The sequence below is a fragment of the Macrobrachium rosenbergii genome, chromosome 32 (assembly GCF_040412425.1).
Source record: "Macrobrachium rosenbergii isolate ZJJX-2024 chromosome 32, ASM4041242v1, whole genome shotgun sequence".
Classification (NCBI taxonomy): Eukaryota; Metazoa; Arthropoda; class Malacostraca; order Decapoda; family Palaemonidae; genus Macrobrachium; species Macrobrachium rosenbergii.
The window spans coordinates 4844252-4863867 of NC_089772.1; the positions used below are offsets into that span (position 1 = coordinate 4844252).

General features: G+C 34.2%; 1 protein-coding gene across 18 annotated transcripts in view; it reads left to right on the plus strand.

Annotated features, from left to right (window-relative positions):
- The window catches only part of Myo61F (Myosin 61F), a 241577-nt gene that overhangs the window by 198328 nt on the left and 23633 nt on the right, over positions 1–19616 (plus strand). For 11 of the 18 annotated variants that reach the window (XM_067132741.1, XM_067132733.1, XM_067132738.1 and 8 more), the window contains 8 exons: positions 2883–3091; positions 7196–7375; positions 11922–12134; positions 12577–12675; positions 12892–13052; positions 13300–13469; positions 13887–14020; positions 14237–14404. In XM_067132741.1, the coding sequence (XP_066988842.1) occupies positions 2883–3091; positions 7196–7375; positions 11922–12134; positions 12577–12675; positions 12892–13052; positions 13300–13469; positions 13887–14020; positions 14237–14404 (1334 nt within the window). Of the gene's footprint in view, positions 1–2882; positions 3092–7195; positions 7376–7654; positions 7694–11921; positions 12135–12576; positions 12676–12891; positions 13053–13299; positions 13470–13886; positions 14021–14236; positions 14405–19616 lie in introns of all 18 variants that reach the window. The other 7 variants (XM_067132725.1, XM_067132732.1, XM_067132727.1 and 4 more) reach the window with 1 other exon arrangement.

The following is a 19616-nucleotide window of genomic DNA, read 5'->3' on the forward strand; positions in this document are numbered from 1 at the left end:
ATATATATATATATATATATATATATATATATATATATATATATATATATATATATATATATATATATATATATATATATATATATATATATATATATATATATATATATATATATATATATATATATATATATATATATATATATATATATATATATATATATATATATATATATAATATATATATATATATATATATATATATATATATATATATACATATATATATACATACACACACACACACACACACACACACACACAATTTTGAGTAGATCTTGATGCAAATTAATAAATGAAAGGGTCAAATGGGGAAGTGATGAAGATAAAAAAAAAAAAATACATGCAAGCATTGATCGAATGAAATCCCAATCCCAAACCACACTTATATATAATATATATATGTAATACTTACATACACACGTACATATACATATACATTATATATATGTCTGTATGTATGTATGTATTACAATATATATACAGTGAACCCCCCGTATTCGCGGGGGATGCGTCCCACACACCCCCGCTGAATAGGTCAAACCACCAAATGTTTAAAAACCCTCTAAAAACACTTAGAACTGCCCATTTTGATAGCTTAAACCAAGAAAACCCCTGTAAAAATGCTTATACCTGAGTATTTTAATAGTTTTATCACAAAAAGTGCATTTATTCATGAAAATTATATGAAAATACAGTAATTAGTGAATATTTCTCGGTGAAAAATACTGGGAATGGGTAATTTTCATGAATGATGGCTAGATATGTTCCACAGAGAAACCCGTGAATGCGTGAGTCCACGAACCATGAGAACGCGAATACGGGGGTTATATATACAGTATATATATATATATATATATATATATATATATATATATATATATATATATATATATATATATATATATATATATATATATATATATATATATATATATATATATATATATTTATTTATTAGGGGTTCCGTTCTTAAAAATTGTCGTAACCCGAAAAATCGTAAGTCGGAAAAATCGGAAAATCGTCAAAAATCATAAGAAAACCTTACTTTTAATGCTCTGGGTGCATTGAAAACGATGTAAACTGCATTATTATTGAGTTTTACATCAAAAAAACCTTCAAATTATGGTTATTCTGCCGTTTGGGGCCATATTTCTTCCGTCAGATCATTTGACGCGTCGTAACCCGAACATGCGTCGTAAGCTGGGAAATAATTTCTGATGAATATATTTGAAAAAGCGTGTCGTGAAATAATTTCGATGAATATATTTGAACCGTCAGTAAACTCGGGACTGCCTGTATATATATATATATATATATATATATATATATATATATATATATATATATATATATATATATATATATATATATATATATATATATATATATATATATATATATATATATATATGTATATATATATATATATATATATATATATATATATATATATATATATATATATATATATATATATATATATATATATATATATATATATATATATATATGTGTGTGTTTGTGATATATGTGTGGTTTGGGATTTCATTTGATCAATACTTGCATGTATTTTTTCATCTTCATCACTTCGCCATTTGACCCTTTCATTTATTAATTTGCATCAAGATCTACTCGTATATTTCTCTCTCTCTCTCTCTCTCTCTCTCTCTCTCTCTCTCTCTCTCTCTCTCTCTCTCTCTCTCTCTCTCTCATATGGTGTAAGGTCCCCAAAGGTTGGACAAGGTTCTGATCAACCATAATCAATCATTTTTAGTACTTCTCATTTTTATCTGTAAATAATTATCACCAAAATCTTACTAAGTAACAGAAGTTGTAGGACTTATTGGAAAGTTAAGCAATATTAATTATCATAATACTGTCATCATATTGTATAATTATAGTGATTAGCGTAGCAGTAAGAGGAAAAAGTCACCGAAGTTTAATGCCTCGGGATAAACTGGAATATTCATTCATTCAGGTCTTTTTTCAACGATGAGACAGTTCTGAGTCTTAAATTGTTATCTCGCGGTCTTTGCATATTTATACGATTTCTCTGTAATTTATATTAGCTTACAGGTGGATTGAGTTCAGCCTTCTATTTATGCTCAGAAATATTCTTCTCTGGAGAAAGAACTTTTACTTATGTTTTCTAATTAAAACCAGTATTTTTGTTATGGAAATTTTAAGTATCAAATTATATCATGCAACTTGACTCTTCCGCCCTTTGAAATTTTATTTTATTACATAATTACAGGGTATTTATTTACTGAAAATGAGACCCAATATCTTGTATGCTATGAATTACAAGATATGCTATACTGTAGTTAGAATGACGCATTTGAGTTGTCTTAGAGTGCTTTATGGGACGTTTTAAGTAATTTTTCACAGTGCGTATAGTGCTTTTAATGGCTTGCCATTGTGAATAAAAAGATAAGAGGTTTCATCTTTTTAATTAATTGTTTGCTTCATGTCTTGCGGTACACTGGTAATACTGACTTTTAAAAAATCAATTTTAAAGATATTATGCTATAATATACCATTAAATAACAATTTCGTTATGGTATGAAAGACTTCATAATGTTGATTTCGTAAAATAAATCGCCGCTTTTCTTTTATGTTTACCTATTACTTTGTGACAGCCATTAGATTTTCGACTTTCCTCAAGACACACTATGTTCAAGACCCCACAACTTTTAACACGAAAAATCTTCCTTTCATTAAATACTGTATTATTTAAGTTTTGCTAGCATTTGATATAAAGTAATCTCTCATGTTTATACATATACATTTATTATTAACAAATATTCGACGCCTTTCAATAAACTACTACTCAGTAACAACCCTGATATGTGAGTTATCAAGAAATGTATTCTTCACAGGTGAATCTGGTGCAGGCAAGACAGAAGCCAGTAAGCAGGTGCTCCGCTTTCTGGCGGCGACGTCTCTCCACCGTCGGGAGATGGACAGAGTGAGAGACCGTCTCCTGCAGTCAAATCCCTTGCTGGAGGCTTTCGGCAATGCCAAGACCAACCGTAATGACAACTCATCCCGGTTCGGCAAGTACATGGACATCGAGTTCAATTTCAGGGTAAAGTATCGCTGTCTTGACATTTACTTTGGTGGGAGGATTTTGGGGTCACAGATTTGTCATTAAAATTGTGAGGTAGGTTATTTATTACACATTTTTGTAAGTGGTAAACTATCTTGGGTTAAAAATTTTAGGGTCACTTTTATGACTTGCAAACAAGTTTGATATTTTTTTGCTAGTCAATTTAGTCTACCTTTTTTGTAATGTATTATATTATTTATGAATACTACTGTATTTGAATTAAATTTTTAGTCGTAGTATTGCGTGACCGGCCTTTTTGTATATTTTTGTGTAATTTTGAGCAGAAATTGAGGACTTTTTATTGTACGCTTATCAAAATCCTGTTTTTACTTGTTGGCCCTAAAACGATTAATGCTCAGAAATTTCAGGGCATTTTAAAGTTTAGTTTCGTAAAACCATATAAATTACACATCAATTTAAACAGAAGACATTATCACATCATCATTAGGCAATGCCCATAAATCTGAACACAGTTGAAAATTTAATAAGACCATATTGTATTCACACCTTACTTGCTTATGCATAATGCGTAGGTTTTGAATATTGATGTAACAATATATTTATTTTATCTGCATTTTCAAACATACCTTTTTAATTTGTATAAATGTATATGCTTTCTCAAGGTATATAAAAGAAGCGGAAGCTATTTCAACTTCTATCACATCTGTAACAAGAAAATCTGATGAAAACCGAGAATTTCATTGCAGAACTTTTGATAAAAGATTATTGTTGTGATTTGTTTTGATCAGGTGTGGATGTAATATTGGTTGGAAACAACCCACTGTTTTTCTGCCCACTTACTCATCTAAGCTTGAATTATGTTTTTGCTATGAGTGTAGGAAGTTAATCAGGTAATAACTCATAAGTTATTCCCTGATCAACTTCCTACACTCATAGCAAAAAACATTAACCGTTTTAGGACCAATAAGTAAAAACAAGATTTTGATAAAGCGTACAATAAAAAAATGTCCTAAATTTCTGCTCAAAATTACACAAAAAATATACAAAAAGGCTGGTCACGCAATATTACAACTAAAAATATAATTCAAATACAGCATTATTCATAAATAATACATGACAAAAAAGGCAGACTAAACTTAAACTAACTTGACAAAAAATTATCAAACTCCTTCCTAGTAGTCAGGAACAATGGCCTGATAACATTACAGTATATTTAAAAATCTTTTTAAAGCTTAATTTTCACCGGAATTGTACTTTGTATTCATAGAGCTCACAGTATGAAAAAGGTACTTACAGATGTTTAAAGATGAAGTCATCCAGTTTTCCCTGAAGAACACGTTGCGTATTGTGCACCGTGAAATGTTCATGGAATTGAGGTTAATGGCACATCATATGTAAGGGTTCACAACATGATGTTGATGGGCTAATGTTTAGATGTGTGAAGTTATAAAAATATGGAAGTGGATTTCATGTACCAAAAATTGATGACTGATTTTTTTGTGAAGTTGCCACCACCTTTTCCCGAATGATAGTTATTTGCTGAAAAGAAAATAGTCTTTTATTTACTACAATGCCACAATTTACTAGAGGGATAAAAGCTTATGTGTATGTTATAAGTGGCATAGTTTTGAATGGTTTTCAGCTAAGATTGCATGGTGATAACGGAAAGGTCATCTGATTTTACCAGCCCTTATCAGCATCTGATCAAGACTATAAAGCATTTCCTGCTAGTCTACTGAATATTTTTTATTATTAAACTTAACTAGGTTTTAATGCAGCTATAAAACTTCCTTGGGACTTGCGTTTTTATCTGCATTAAACAGACTTAGAGTAAAGATGTTCACGTAATTTCTTAGAGTAAAGATGTTCACGTAATTTCTTAGTTCTCTTATATGTTTTACAAATAGCCTTAAAGTTTGGTGTTACTAAATGATTGCTCGTAAAACGTCATGTTAAGGGGTTTCTAAGTCATAATAAATCTCATCTCTTGCTTTCAAGGCATTTTGGCTGTAGTTTGCATTAGAAGAACAGACTTGGTTCAATGACAAAACTCTATTAGGAAAGTTGATCAAGATGGAAATTCTTCGACGTTGTACAGTTTGGTAAATTTGGCATGCATCGCTTGTTATTTATTTAAATCATGGTGAGAATGGAGAGTGGATTAAATTTTTTGTTTGTTCCAACGGGAATACAAACCTACGTTGTCATAAATGGAGTTACTCGTGCAGTTTCGTGAACTACACTGCTGAAGCTAATTTACAAGGAAATGTGAATTGTCAAAGAATAGTCCGTCTAATGATGAACAGAACCATCTGTTAAATGGAAAGTGCTTTTAAAATAAGTGCAATAAAGAAATCCCAGTAACTGATCCAGAAGAAATGTACATTTTAGTGACTGTGCCCCTCCACCTCTCTTTTTTTCAGGACTTTTATCTTCGATCAGTTTTATCAGTGTTAAGAGTGGGTGATGGTTGTGAGAGTTACTCAAGTAGCTTTTGTTGCTGAAGGACTGCCTTAAATTCATCATGTTAAATCATTTGTGGTCAGAAAAACTTTAATTGGGTTAATGTCAGCGCTAATTTCCATGCTTTGAAATAACACACCTGTTACTAATTAAATTGCCATAAGACTTCGGACATTTGTCTCAAAATTTTCTTGTGGTCTGTTACGATTTATTACAGAGTATAGCTCAGTGATAAGCTCTAAGATTACTCTGCAATCTTATCATAGATCTGAGTGTTTAGTCAAGTTATTTGTTTTTAATAGTTTAGGCATGGCAAACCTCTTAAAGATGCCTGCACACACTTCATTGTGAAATCATTAACTTTGGCCCTTACTTACCATTTCTGTACCACAGCAAAATATTGCACATATATTGATGTCATCAGAAAACTTACATTATAACCATAATAGGTTATGCTTTGTCGTTTTTGGTTCCCTGTCTCCATACAACTTAGTCCCTTCTTCTTATCAGAATCCTTATTCTTTTTTTATAAGCTTTCCCAGGTTTCTTTTGTATAGCAAACGATTTGCAGCTGTGAAATGCGATTGGAATAAACTCAGGGAGAATATGGTTTGCAAAAATTATTACTTAGGCATTTATTCTACCAGCCATGACAATGTTGCTTTAAAAACTTTTGGATAAAAATTGATTTTGTAATTATAATTTCTTTCAAGAATTGTATACCTCAATAGCAAAATTGAACGTTTTTCAGTTCCTTGACTGTGGATGAGTAGCTTAAATTTCTTTATGTAGCCTAAGAAAATAAAAAGCCCAGACAAGAAATAAACTTGCTTTTAAGAAGCGAGGGGATTATGGGAGGCAGGGAAAACAAAATGTGCAGCAAAACGTGTAGCTCAGGACATACTTTAAGTACCAGTCACCAAACTGAGTAGGCCAGGGATTCTTGACTTTCGCAGTTTGGTGGTGAGGTTGATTTAATGATTTCACAAGTAAACTTTTATCAAAGCAGTGGTTCTTGGTTTGTAATGTGGCTAATTTTAGTGGAGGCCTTTTTCCTGAAATAGTGTTTCTATATCTTTTAACCCTGTGGTGTGGATACGTTTTTAGGACTGCATTGTCATTAAAACTGTATATTTTGAAACATTTCCAATGCCCAAAGTTTGTCTCTGATACAGGTTGATAACTACACATCGCTAGTCCTATTTAAATTTATGGTTATTTTGAAGTCTTAAATGTGGTTCAATTTCCTTAAAATTTTCTGGGTTTAAATATCTGCTGAATACAAAAATAAGTTTTAAGCAATGGGTAACACATGGTAGATGCTCTGATTATTTATTCATGAACTTTTAGAGTATCTTAAATCATCACCGCATTGAATAATGTCTTCATTTTAGATTAAGCCAGCCTTATGCCGGCATGGGGTCATTTTTATGGGCACCCAGTAAGAATAATGTAGAGAAGATCTCAAAACTTTGTGAATATACTGAAACCCTTCCAGGGTTTGTGGCGTTATTAAATTCAGTGTGAATTTGCAGTGGAGTTTAAATGATGAAACTCTACCATCTTTTACAGCAGTCCAATGCAAGTGTTGGGATTTCCGTGTGTTAATTTTAGTGTGCCAGTGCATTATGATGTAATGATACCATCTTTCTTCTGCAGGGTGATCCAGTTGGGGGTCACGTTCTGAATTATCTGTTGGAGAAGTCTCGTGTTGTTCACCAAGAGAAAGGAGAAAGAAACTTCCATGTGTTCTATCAGCTGTTGGCTGGTGCTCCTGATGACCTCTTGAAAAAACTCCACCTTCAAAGAGATCCAAACCAATACCACTTCTTGAAGCAGGTAAGAATGGAGTGTAGTATTTCCAAGAATACAAGTACTGTAGTAGGATTTTTACGAAAATGGAAGATTTTTAATAGAATATTCTATGTACTTTATTAAGAATATAATATATTTTTGGGTGAAGGAACGAGCTTCTTTTTTTGGTGATAAAAGTTTTGTTATATATTGCACTTGTAGGTGCTCTCTTTTTGGAAGTGATTGCTATGCAATGTAATGAGTAGATTGCTTTTGGTAGTGTTTTCAATGCAAGCATTTTTCATAATTGTCTTCTTGAATCAGCCAGAGAATCCAGATATGCCGTTAAGTTCATTTGACCAGGTGAGTTCAGAAGTATTGTAGCTGCTTGCATTGCATGTTAATATTGTAACATGTTAATAATACAACTGCTGTGGCTGTACTGTAGAAAGATATTGCAGTGTTTTCAACGTCCATTATGCATCCGGAGGTAAATGCATGAAACTTATGTTTTGTAGTATGCATAATGCAGTGTTTTTTGAAGAATTTTTAATCACTAATTCCTTTAACAATAGTAACTGAAAATGCATGAAACTAATTTAATAAAATCAACAATTACTTTTCTTTCATCCTGAAGAATTCTACTTTTATCCTTTTAGAAATAGCGTGTACAGGATGTTAGAGTACATTAGTGATTTTACAATTTAGCATCACGTTGGTTCAAGGAAAAATGTATACCTTAAGCATTCAGCATGTCATAAAACTCTTTATTTCACTAATAATAATTTCAAGGCACTTAAACATATACTCTAGGGGCAAAACACAAAGCATAGTATGGTGAATTAATGCTTTATTTTTCCAGATTCTATGAGAAAAATGTTCGTACTACTACTATTATCTTAACTCGTAATGAAATGGGAATTTTAGAATATCTGCTTGACCTTTAAAGAATAGTGCACTGTCATATAGTATGAGGATTATTTTCGTGGTCACATTTTTGTTTTTCTATCAAGTAGCTTTCATGTGCAGCTTGTAGAATCATACATCATGAGACATTTTACATACAGTACAATATATGTTTATATCTATACAAGTACTCTTGATACTAACTGTAATAGTATTTCAAGGGTGAAGGCTATGTTAATATATTTTTTCCTTACTTGGTGGCATTCTAATTTTTTCAACTACAATTCTCCGTAAAACATTTATTGTAGTTGGTATTTCTACATTTCTGTGTATCATTTTGTTGTATGTAATTTCTAATCTAGTATTTCCGTGGAGTAAATAAAGCCCCAAAAGAGGAAGCAAGTCATTATTATTATTGTTATTATTATTATTATTATTATTATTATTATTATTATTATTATTATTATTATTATTATTATTATTATTTTACACCTTTATAGAATAAGCCAAAAAGGAAATTTACTTCCTAAGCAATTTTCTAGTAGACAGATTATCCAAGTTTAGATATGGATGAGAAAAAAATGCAACAAAAAACCATGTAAATGGTAAAAAAAAATTAATGCGAAGATAAATACAGTATGAATGAATAAAAAAAAAATTGAGAAGAAACTCACTTTCAGGTGAAAAGACATGAAACTCAAAATAATATTGAAGTCTCACTTCAACTAATGAACATCACAACTAAGTCAGGAAGGCTGTTCCACCAATTTGATCATAATAATGGACTGCCTTGGGTGTCAACTTTCAGTTAATAATAATTCTGAGACATGATACCATTAGAAAAGTTGAGGAGGTTCTATACACAGTATAAATGAGATAATGATGAAAGGGAGATGAAGTTGGTTTCGACATATCCTCTAGGAGAGTAGCAGTTAATATTGTAAGCTGGGCTCCTGTGAGAACCAGAGGAGTTGGAAGGCAAATGTCTTCTTGCATGAGAACTATGAGAAGGAAAGAAAAAGATGAGTGGAGATTTGTGGAAGACAAAGCACATGAAAGAAATGATTGGTGGAATTTTACAGAGGCCCTTTGCATCACATAGTACTAAGGGCAATTTTAATGATAATTCTGTTAATTAAAGGAAGTGCTTGAAAGAAGAATACAGTTCAACTGTGCAATTAGTATTAAGAACTAACAGTCAATTAAAACAGGTTGTGTTACTGATACTTCAGAAATCCAAACATGTAACTGATTGATTGACTGATTGATCGATTATGAAACTTAGGTCTTGAAGACCAAGCGCCAGAACCCATCAGGATTATTCAGCGCCGTAATGAAGGTGAAATATACAAATTAATGATATGATTGATAATGAATAGCTGAATGATGATATACTACTGTAGTAAAATTCAGTGTTAAAATATGAATGTAAAAAATGATAAATGATATTAGATAGAACCAACAAAAAATAAGTATATATTAAACTTTTATACTGAATCTCAGAGCGGTGCTGCAGATAGGAAGCGATGCTAGGTGGGCCACCTTAATTCCTAGGAAACATACATAGCCTGGGTGTTAAAAGCAGGAGCATTCTTGCCAAATCTTGTGATAATGGTATGGCAACAGTTGGTAGTGGAGGATTTTGCACCATACCTTATACTGGACAGTTATTTAATAGATTAAGGAAATTTAGTACAGTATTTTTTGTACAAACAAACAAGTTGCCAGAGAAAAATGTATATTCTCTTAATGATTTAGTTTCATGAGAATGACAGAAAGAAAACCGTGTAATGTAAGTACAAAAACTCAGTAATTTGCATAGGCAGATGTGTTTTTAATGAAAATTAAGCTAATCTTCTCATGCACTAAAAATGTCTTATTGACCACTTGATACTTAAAGAGGGAAGTTTGATTAAATTAATTATTACTTGGCTAAGGCGGAAGGATTTATATGATTCAGGCGTGCAGTAAGACTGAATTAAGGTAGAAAAAGTATCATATAGATAATTGAAAACTGCAGGTAGTCATGCTCAAATCTGACACGACATGATTCTTTTTGTATTGTCCAAAATCTGAGACTCAATGTAACGGTTTCCAAGTAGTGTTTAACTTTTATTTTTATTGCCAATGTCATCATACATGTAGATAAGTTTGTGAATTCACAACTAACACTATTTTCATAATGGTTATATGAATATGATCTCTTTTATGCATTGGTATACAGTAATTCCTAGAGTATGTGACATGAATTTTTTTTTTTTTTAGCTCACAAGCACGGTGTGATAAGGTTAGCAATCTCTTCAGTGCCACCGCACCTAATCTGCCACTCAAAGTGGTCTTCGTAACTACCTCTACAACATATAACAGTAGATGTAATAAGCTTAACAATCATAAAAAAATTTGCAAAATAGGAATATGAATTACAAAAAGTTTTCTTTGAACTTTTAAGTTTTAGGCTATGTTCAAGCTGCCTGTATGTTGTGAAATGATTTATAGGCCCAACAAAAATAATCTACGTTTCTCAGATGTGATGTAAAGGATTTACTTTTAGAGATTACCTGTTCTGTGAAGAATAAAAGATGAAGATTCTTTAAATTATATCAAGAAGATAGCTATTAATGTAAATATAGCCTAAAACTTCAGATTCAAAGAAAGCTTTTTTGCAATTCATATTCCTATTTTTAAACTTCTGTTATGACTGTTAATCTTATTAGGTCTACTGTTATATGTTGTAGAGGTACTTAGGAAGCCACTTTGAGTAGTAAGTTAAGCATGCTGGCATTAATGAGATTGTTAATCCTATCACACCGTACTTGGAGCTAAATGTAAATAAATCAATTCATGTCACATAGATTACGAATTATACGAGTGCATAAAAGAGATCATATTCATGTAGCCATAAGGAAAATAGTGTTAGTTGTGAATTCACAAACTTAACAGCAAGTATGACATTGGAAATAAAAAAAAAAGGTTTAACCCTCTTGGCAACCATTACACTGAGTGAGATTTTGGACAATACAAAAGAAACATGTCTCCAAAAGAATCATGTTGCATCAGATTTGAGCATGACTGTACATACAGGAATTTGCAGTAAGAGGTGTCCAAAACCTCTAAACTTAGACAGAACTGGTGATTGGGAGAGAAGTTTTCCCAGCAGACAGACCTGGATGAGTAAGCTATGAAGTAAATAGGCTGATGGCAAGGGACAAAAGCTGATTAGCAGAAATAGCTGGAAACATCAAATGGATCATAAGCATAAGGAAATCATATTGAAGACCAAAGCAGAGGATAGTGTAGTAATAGAAATGATGCGATGCCAGCAATAATGGACAGAGTATTAATGCCTCTCAAAAGGGTAAAACCTCCTAGGAAATTATTAGTTTTTGCTTAAAATATTTATGTTGTGTTTAGAATTTTTGAGAAGTGCAAGTTAACATTCAAGATTACATGATTTTAGGATTTTAAATAATCTTTTTCATCACAATATTAAATACCAGTACAATATATGTGCCATATCCATGCTTTATATAAAATACCTTCATACTATTTTGAGAATTAAGGGCATTCCAAGGTATAAGATTTTCTTTAAATCAGAGAGATTTTATAACCTTACCATGAAAAATATAGTATATTCTAAAGTTTCTGTCCTGTAAGTCCGTAATCATGTTCACATTTCACTTTTCAGGGACAGAGTTGCAATGTGAATTCTATCAATGACCGTGTAGATTTTGGAGCAGTTGACCATGCATTGGACACACTTGAATTCAAAACTGAGGAGCAGGAAGCAGTGTGGTGTGTTGTGGCAGCCATTTTGCATATTGGTAACATCAACTTTTATGGTGACGATGATGGACATGCTCAGATTAAAAATGACGAGGAAGTGAAACATGCAAGCTCGGTATGGAATATTATTTTGCATGTTTTTCAGTTGAACTGGTATTACATTACTTGCACCCAAAGATTTTGGCTTTACTTTAGAATACTGCAAGTCTATGGGATCAGTTTCTATTTGTATTGTGGAGAACCCAAGAAAAATGTTTAGAGTGTAGTACTAATCTAATTAGTTTTCTGGCCTGGATTACAGTATGGGAATTTACATTTCTCAGCTTATGTAGTACAATATATTATACAGTTTATATCTATGATTTATCCTTATATTAGTGGCAATGCAAGTACTGTACAACTGAAATTAAATCTGGGTTAAAATTACTCTCCTTTGGTATTGCATGCAGTAGTATGAATATTTTCGTTTTCATTATGCTTAGGCTACACAAGGTTGCCCCCTCATGATTTGACTTTTGTTTTAAAATACCAAGAAATACATTTTTCTTTGTTTGCAGCTTTTCGGATGTGACAGTAAAGCTCTAGCCAAAGCTTTAACTCATCGAACTATTGAAGCTCGAGGTGAAAGGGTAACCTCACCTTTAACCCCAGACCAGGTAAGTTTAATTTTTTATGATGTCTCTGCATTAAGCTATGAAGAAGACTATAGACTATATACAGTATAAGTCAAAAAGTCTAGACATCTGTAAGATGACTGCATCAATATTTGAAAATTAGGTGCAGCAGAATTTGATGTGGTTATACAACAATATATGAGATGTTTAATATTAGGTATAAGTACACCTTACTGAAAAAGAGGTCTTGTTTTATAGGCTGTATATGCTCGTGATGCATTGGCTAAATCTGTCTATGAACGAGTATTCAACTGGCTGGTGAACAGGTTGAATATGTCTTTAGATTCTGTTGAGAAAGGGCGGAAGACCTTGCTTGGAATCCTTGATATTTATGGTTTTGAAATCTTCAATAAGAATGGGTAAGATTTTATTGTACAGTACCATATATGCTTTTACTTTTTCATATGTAGAATGTGATACAAAATCTTTAAGTTTTTATTTATAAAGTGGTTATGTTTGTTTGGCCTTTCAATCCACTTTTATGTAATAACTGTAAAAGATAAAAGTTTATGTATACAACTATGTATTGTTTCTACTTGAGAAATATTATTATAAGAGAATTTTACAGCCTTGCTTCATTGTACAGTTTTTGTTGCTACATTTCAGGTTTGAGCAGTTCTGTATCAATTACTGTAATGAGAAACTTCAGCAAGTGTTCATTGAGTTGACACTGAAGAGTGAACAGGAGGAGTACCGTAAGGAAGGCATTGAATGGGAGCAAATCTCATACTTTGACAATAAGATCATCTGTGACTTGGTTGAGGAGAAACATAAAGGCAAGTCATGAAACTTTTGTTACGTATGTACATAACAGTGACTATGGCTCAAAACTGTTACACATACCTTGCTATGCTAAATGTAGATTAGCGTGCTATACACATACAGCAAATTATTTCCATCGAACCACTTTATCCTTGTCCAATCCCTTCGACCTCTTCCCACCTAACTGTCCAGCTTCTTTACTTTACCTTACTCTAATTTTTGCCTTTCACTTAAGATTTATTTTGGGCAGGCTATGTCAAAAACAAACCAGTAAATCACTGGTCTCGTCATTATTTGACAGTGGAGTGTATGTTTATTAATAATAAAGTTTACCACTACCATTTGTTTTAGTCTTAATTTCACTAAAAAACTATGGTACACTCAGTGTTTGTTTTGTTGTTACATTCATAAAAAATATATGGGATTTTCAGGTATCATATCATTGCTTGATGAGGAATGCTTACGTCCAGGAGAGGCAACTGATATGACATTCCTTTCCAAGATGAATTCTCACCTGTCTAAACATGACCATTATTTCAGTTATGACACATCAAGCAATAATAAGGTATTTATGTTAAACTCTAGTAAATGTACTTTCTGAATGATTCCATTTGGCACATAAATGGTATTCAGTGTATTGTTATATCACTGTAATCGTCAAATGTTGAATTAGAAAATATGTTAACTTGAGAATAATAAAAGACCAGAAACAGGTTCATCATCAACATTAAGAACATCATAATCTAATTTTATGTACTTTACATGTATAATGGTTTTGCAGGTTAAAAAAACCATCAATAAAGATGAGTTTCGTCTTCGCCACTATGCTGGAGATGTAGCTTATCGAGTGCAAGGTTTTCTGGATAAGAATAATGACTTACTTTTCCGTGACTTGAAAGAGGCCATGGTACAGTCATCAAATATGATTGTCCGAGTGGCTTTCCCTAAGGTAAGAATGATAAGTTTATTATTATTATCAGGTAATAAATATAATAATGATGTAATAATGATAAATAATAATTTCCTCCTCTTAGGCTGACGAGGCCTTTTGTAGATAAAGAACATGAAAGACAAATAGAGCTATCTCTTTACATTTTATGTACCACAATATATTATATGTACTGTATTATTATTATTATTATTATTATTATTATTATTATTATTATTATTATTATTATTATTATTATTATTATTATTATTATTATTATTATTATTATTATTATTATTATTATTATACCTAAAAAAGGAGAAAGCAAAGAGAAAGTATGAATGAAGATAAACAATTATTACCATAAATGGCAATGCAAGTAAGAAGGCTAAAGCAACTTTGCATGGGTATTTAAAGTACATTAATATTACAGCTTTTTTGAGACATAAGCATTAGAATCAAAATAGTGTACAACCCAGAGTAGCAAACATTTTGAGGATCGGGGATTTTGATTAGTGGCAAAACCAGTACATATAAAAGACCCCATTCAAAATATCTCGCAGTAAAGATGCATAGCCTGTATAATAATACCAAGTAATTTCTAGCCTAACTTCATCAGTACAGTTACACATACTGTTCAGTTTCAGAATATACACAATTTCTACAAAGGTAGTGTAGCAAAACACCATCATACTGTAGCTTAGGAATGTGCACAAAATATCTAGCTGCTGTTCGTCCTAAAAGGAGTTAACTCACACTCTCATGGCCCCACAGGGCTCCATAAGACAGACCAACCAATTACAGGTACGAAGAAATCTCCTATAGTTGGCCTCGGCCATAATAGTGCTTGTTGGCATAGTGACAGAATATAAGGGACTCAGGACAGGAGGGCTTTATCTCCTGTCCTACAACGATTACCTAGGCTCTACGTCTTACTTGCACAGATGTGACATCAAAATAAGTCGGTACCATCTTCATTACAAGCCAGGTCTGTGCAAGATAAATGTTCACCCCAGTCCTATGCCTTATTGTCAGGGAAAGTAGGTGGGTTTGAGGACTCTCAGTGGCTACCAAAAATAGGTTTTTCCTACATCAAAACCCGTTTTTTGATAGAGTAACCGCTGTTTGTCCTCAAAGGAGCTTACAAAATAAACTGGCAGGTGATGAAATGGCTTAGCTCTTAATAAATAAATCCCAACAACCCAGATTAATTTTTGGTCTGAGGTATAGTCACAGGTTATTAGCCATTTTCTCTATTCCGGATACCCTTAAAGTTCGGCAATAAAGAACAGAAAACAACACAAAAACCAATATATGTATTATTCTTGTGGCTGAAAGGTGGCTTACCTAATTATAATGGGTCTGGCTGCAGGATTATTGCACCTTCCCTAGCAATATCTCAGCATGACCACCACTCTCATGGCAAGTGCTTCATGAATTTTTATTCAAAGTAAAGTCACAGGTTATCCACAGTTTTTTTTATTCCCGATACCCATTCAGGTCTGGCAGTACAAAACAGGTGACATGAACCTGTAAATGTATTATCCTTTGTGGTTCTACTGTGACTTTCCTAATTATGTCGGGTCTGGCTGCGGGATTATTGCACCTTCGCTAGTTCAGGAATACTGTCTCTAATAACCACTACATACACTCGAAGACTTCTTCGGAGGAAACATTTCCAAAGAAAGATAATGATGTACTCACCTTTTGGATGTCCTGCGACTTAGGAAAGGAGTGAGGGTCTGCCTTTTTAATGAGGGCCACTAAAATAATTCTCAGTCCATGCAGAGAGTTTTGTTTGTGCTAAGGGTAGGAAAAATAGGACCATCTGGGATGTTTGCCGTGAGATCTAGGTAAACCTTAAGTGTTGGAACCAGGCATAATATTTTATATGAAATACTGAGTTCCTTTATCACAAAAGGGGATTTTCTCTTCAAAAAGTCCTCATTTTTGGCCAGGAATGATAGGCCAGGAGACAACAGCAAATGATAACTAGGTGTATGAGTTGTGTTATGCTGTCCTTGTCTAAGAGAGCCCAGTACACTAATCCAAGCTCCCAATGCCAAAGAAGTCAAGAAGACTTCCTTTTGCAGCATATGAGTTGCAGTTGTATTGGGGTCATGAGTTGTTGAGGGGATGACAGGAGTCTTAGAACCTTATTCAGGGACCAGGCAATGGGAAACCTTCCAGGAGCTGACCTTTGCAGTGTAAAAGACTGGAGAATGGAATTAATTTCTATATTAGAATCAGTTCCAAACCACAAGGCAAGGGTTCCACCAATGCTGCCTTGTATGCCATGATTGTTGAAACAGCAAGAAGTTTGACCTCAAAAGAGAATCAAATGTAAAACTGTTGTAATAGATATAAATTTCAACTGGGCTATCAGTGTGGGGGTAATCTAACCACATTTCCCACATGTACTGATATATTGGATAGATAAGTCTGTAGTTTTGCACTAGGTACCTAGCAATGTTGGGCAAATAATCTTCATAGTAGACTAGATTTAAAATTCCATGTGCAGTTCACATCTCAGAAAGGAGGATGGGTAGACGACTTCCTTCCCTCATTTCTGGGATAGAACAACAGACAGCAATACTATAACATATTCTTTTGCCTGTTGTGGAAGAAATAAGGAACCAATGACCATTTGGCTAATTCAGGGAGGGCTACTAGGCAAGCAGCTCTGTTGAAAGCTAGTAATTGTTCAAAGCTTTCGAAACCTGGGTCAATGAAAGAAAAGGTACATCGTCCTCCATTTGTCCCAGTCATGTAGGAATGCGTCTCTTGCTATTGCCTGACTGTCCAGGTTAAGAGAGAGATACACTGAAGTTGATGGTTCTGGCATGTAGCAAACAGGTCCACTTCCAGATTGCAGAGGCATGTTAGCAATTACTGACTTGAGAGTTCAGTGTGAGCCTAACCTCTTGATAGAAGACATTGCAGTCATGTTGTCCAGGACAAACAAAGTGTGAGTCCCCTTTGGCGGTTTCAGTTTTCTGAGATGGAAAGACAGCCAATAGCCCCAGGAAGCTGGTATGACACTCCCTCCAAGTAGGCGACTATCTTCCCCTTTAACTGACAATCCTCCCAATTGCCTCCCCAACCTGTCAAGGAGGCACCTGTATGTATTATCACTCGTATGAACGGTGGAGTCAGGTGGGCCTGTTTGCCAGAGACCCCTTCTAGGTCCATACACAGAGTATCTTCACAATCTCAGATGAAAGCGATCACAAAGTCTTTTCTTTGCATGCGAGAGCTAGACTCTGTTAAATCCTACAGTCACAATGTCAGGATTAGATCTACAATGGACCCAAACTGTAACAAGCCCAGACTTCATTCTAATTGTTTTCTGGAAAAGCTTGGCTGTACAAGGAATCTATTAAGTCCTTCCTTATTCTGGTTTGAGTGGTTTGGGAAGAGACAGCTGGCCACAAAGAGTATCCCAACAAAGTCCCAGCCTCAGAAAAAGTTTGCTGGATGTAAGGTGGGACTTGTTCTTCAGCACTCTTCTCTGATGTTCAAATTTGACAGGTCAAGGATCACCCTTAGTTTGGAGAAAGGCATCCGGGGGACATTGAAGAGTGGTGGCAAATAAAGCCATCTTTCTCTATGGTCCCCTTTTAAGAGAGGGGCTTTTTGGAAAAAACTTCTTTAGAGGAGGGGAAGAGTGAGGCTGTCTCTACCCTAGCCCATTGTGAATTATACTGTGTCCCCCAAGAGGAGGACTTCCACTGCATGTTATGCTGTAGAAGACCACCTCAACCATGCAAGTCTTATGGGGCTCCACCTCTTCCCTTCCTTGTAATACGCAGTCCAGGAGTTGATTTTTCTTTCCCCTGGTAGGAGTGTCTTTGTTTGCTTTGAAAGGGGTGCTGATGCTATTGTCCTTTCTTCTGTTGTTGGAGGGGTCCTTTAGTAGTTACTGTAGGCTTGTACAGCTCTGATTCACACCAAGGGTATTGTTTCCCAGGTTCACCTTTTTCAAGAACAGTATATATTGTCCAATTCTGTTGTCAGGCTCACTCAATGAGTTGTGTGACAACAGACTCCTCAAAAAGGGTCCCAACAGATAGCGGAAGAAAGCAATAGGGAGGTTACATTGGGGAGCGAAATGTTGGAGCCCACCAATGCTTCCTTTCAAGCATTAATGCAACACTCCAGAAAGTCGTAGAGTGCTCCCAATAAGGTGTTTTGGCTACTGCAGTGTACATTGTTCCACAAGACACTAGAAGCTCTTTAATTAGGTGGAGCCTAGCATACAATTCAGCCATGGCTGTCCTGAGATTTTTCTTGTAGGGGGTCCCAAATTGCTGGGTAGCCATGTCCAATGGGAGCTTTTTCCTTTCATAAGATAGCAAAAAATGTTGCTCATTCATTTGTAACACAATCAGATACTGGGATGGTGGAGACAAATCGCTTTATTTCTCCCATAAACTCTCGTTTCCCAGTCATCACAAAATTTTGAAATTCTGTCTTAATATGATTGATTGCTTCAAAAGTGAAGAGCCAGAAAGCTGTTGCCTCCTGGAGAGGTTATTGATTCTGTAAAATTGTTGTTTTACTATATTTCCCATTAAACTGGAGAAAAGTTGCTTCTGTGGCATTCGTTAATATGGTTGCTTCTATTTGACTTTCATTGCTATATTATTAGGCAGGATAACCGTAGGAGGGACCAAGCACCATTCAGTATTGGGAAAGGCCACTCTGTCCCAAAATTGTATATGCTCGGCCTCAATCAGTTTTCCTTTCATTAATCAGGTATCTTTCATCTGGTGAAAGGATGCACATCGAGGTGTCTTGCCAAGGTATATTAGTATCATTCTCAGAGCAGATATTGGTGCCCGCACTACATTCTGGTTTGAGGTTTTATTGTCCAACCTGGTCTCGATTGTTACCAGTTGGGGTTCTGGGAGAGAGTAGGCTGTCTTTTATCATCCATTCTGATTTCAACGGGGGATCCAGACAACTGATTCAACTTCTTTTTGGGCTTAGGTTTTTTATTATCCTGTTCCCATGACCTAGGATTTTTGGTGAGAATCCCATTTCTGCTATGGGCAGACTGTGCAGCCTCTCAGTCCTCTGATTCCATATCCAGGACATCTGCATTCCTCTTGGGAATCATGGATAGCATCTCTATGCTGATGCTCAGTGGCAAGCAATTCCTCAAAGGAGTTACACTCTCTTGGAGTCATCCTTGATACTGTTCATGATTTCTCCCAGAATTCTGATGCAT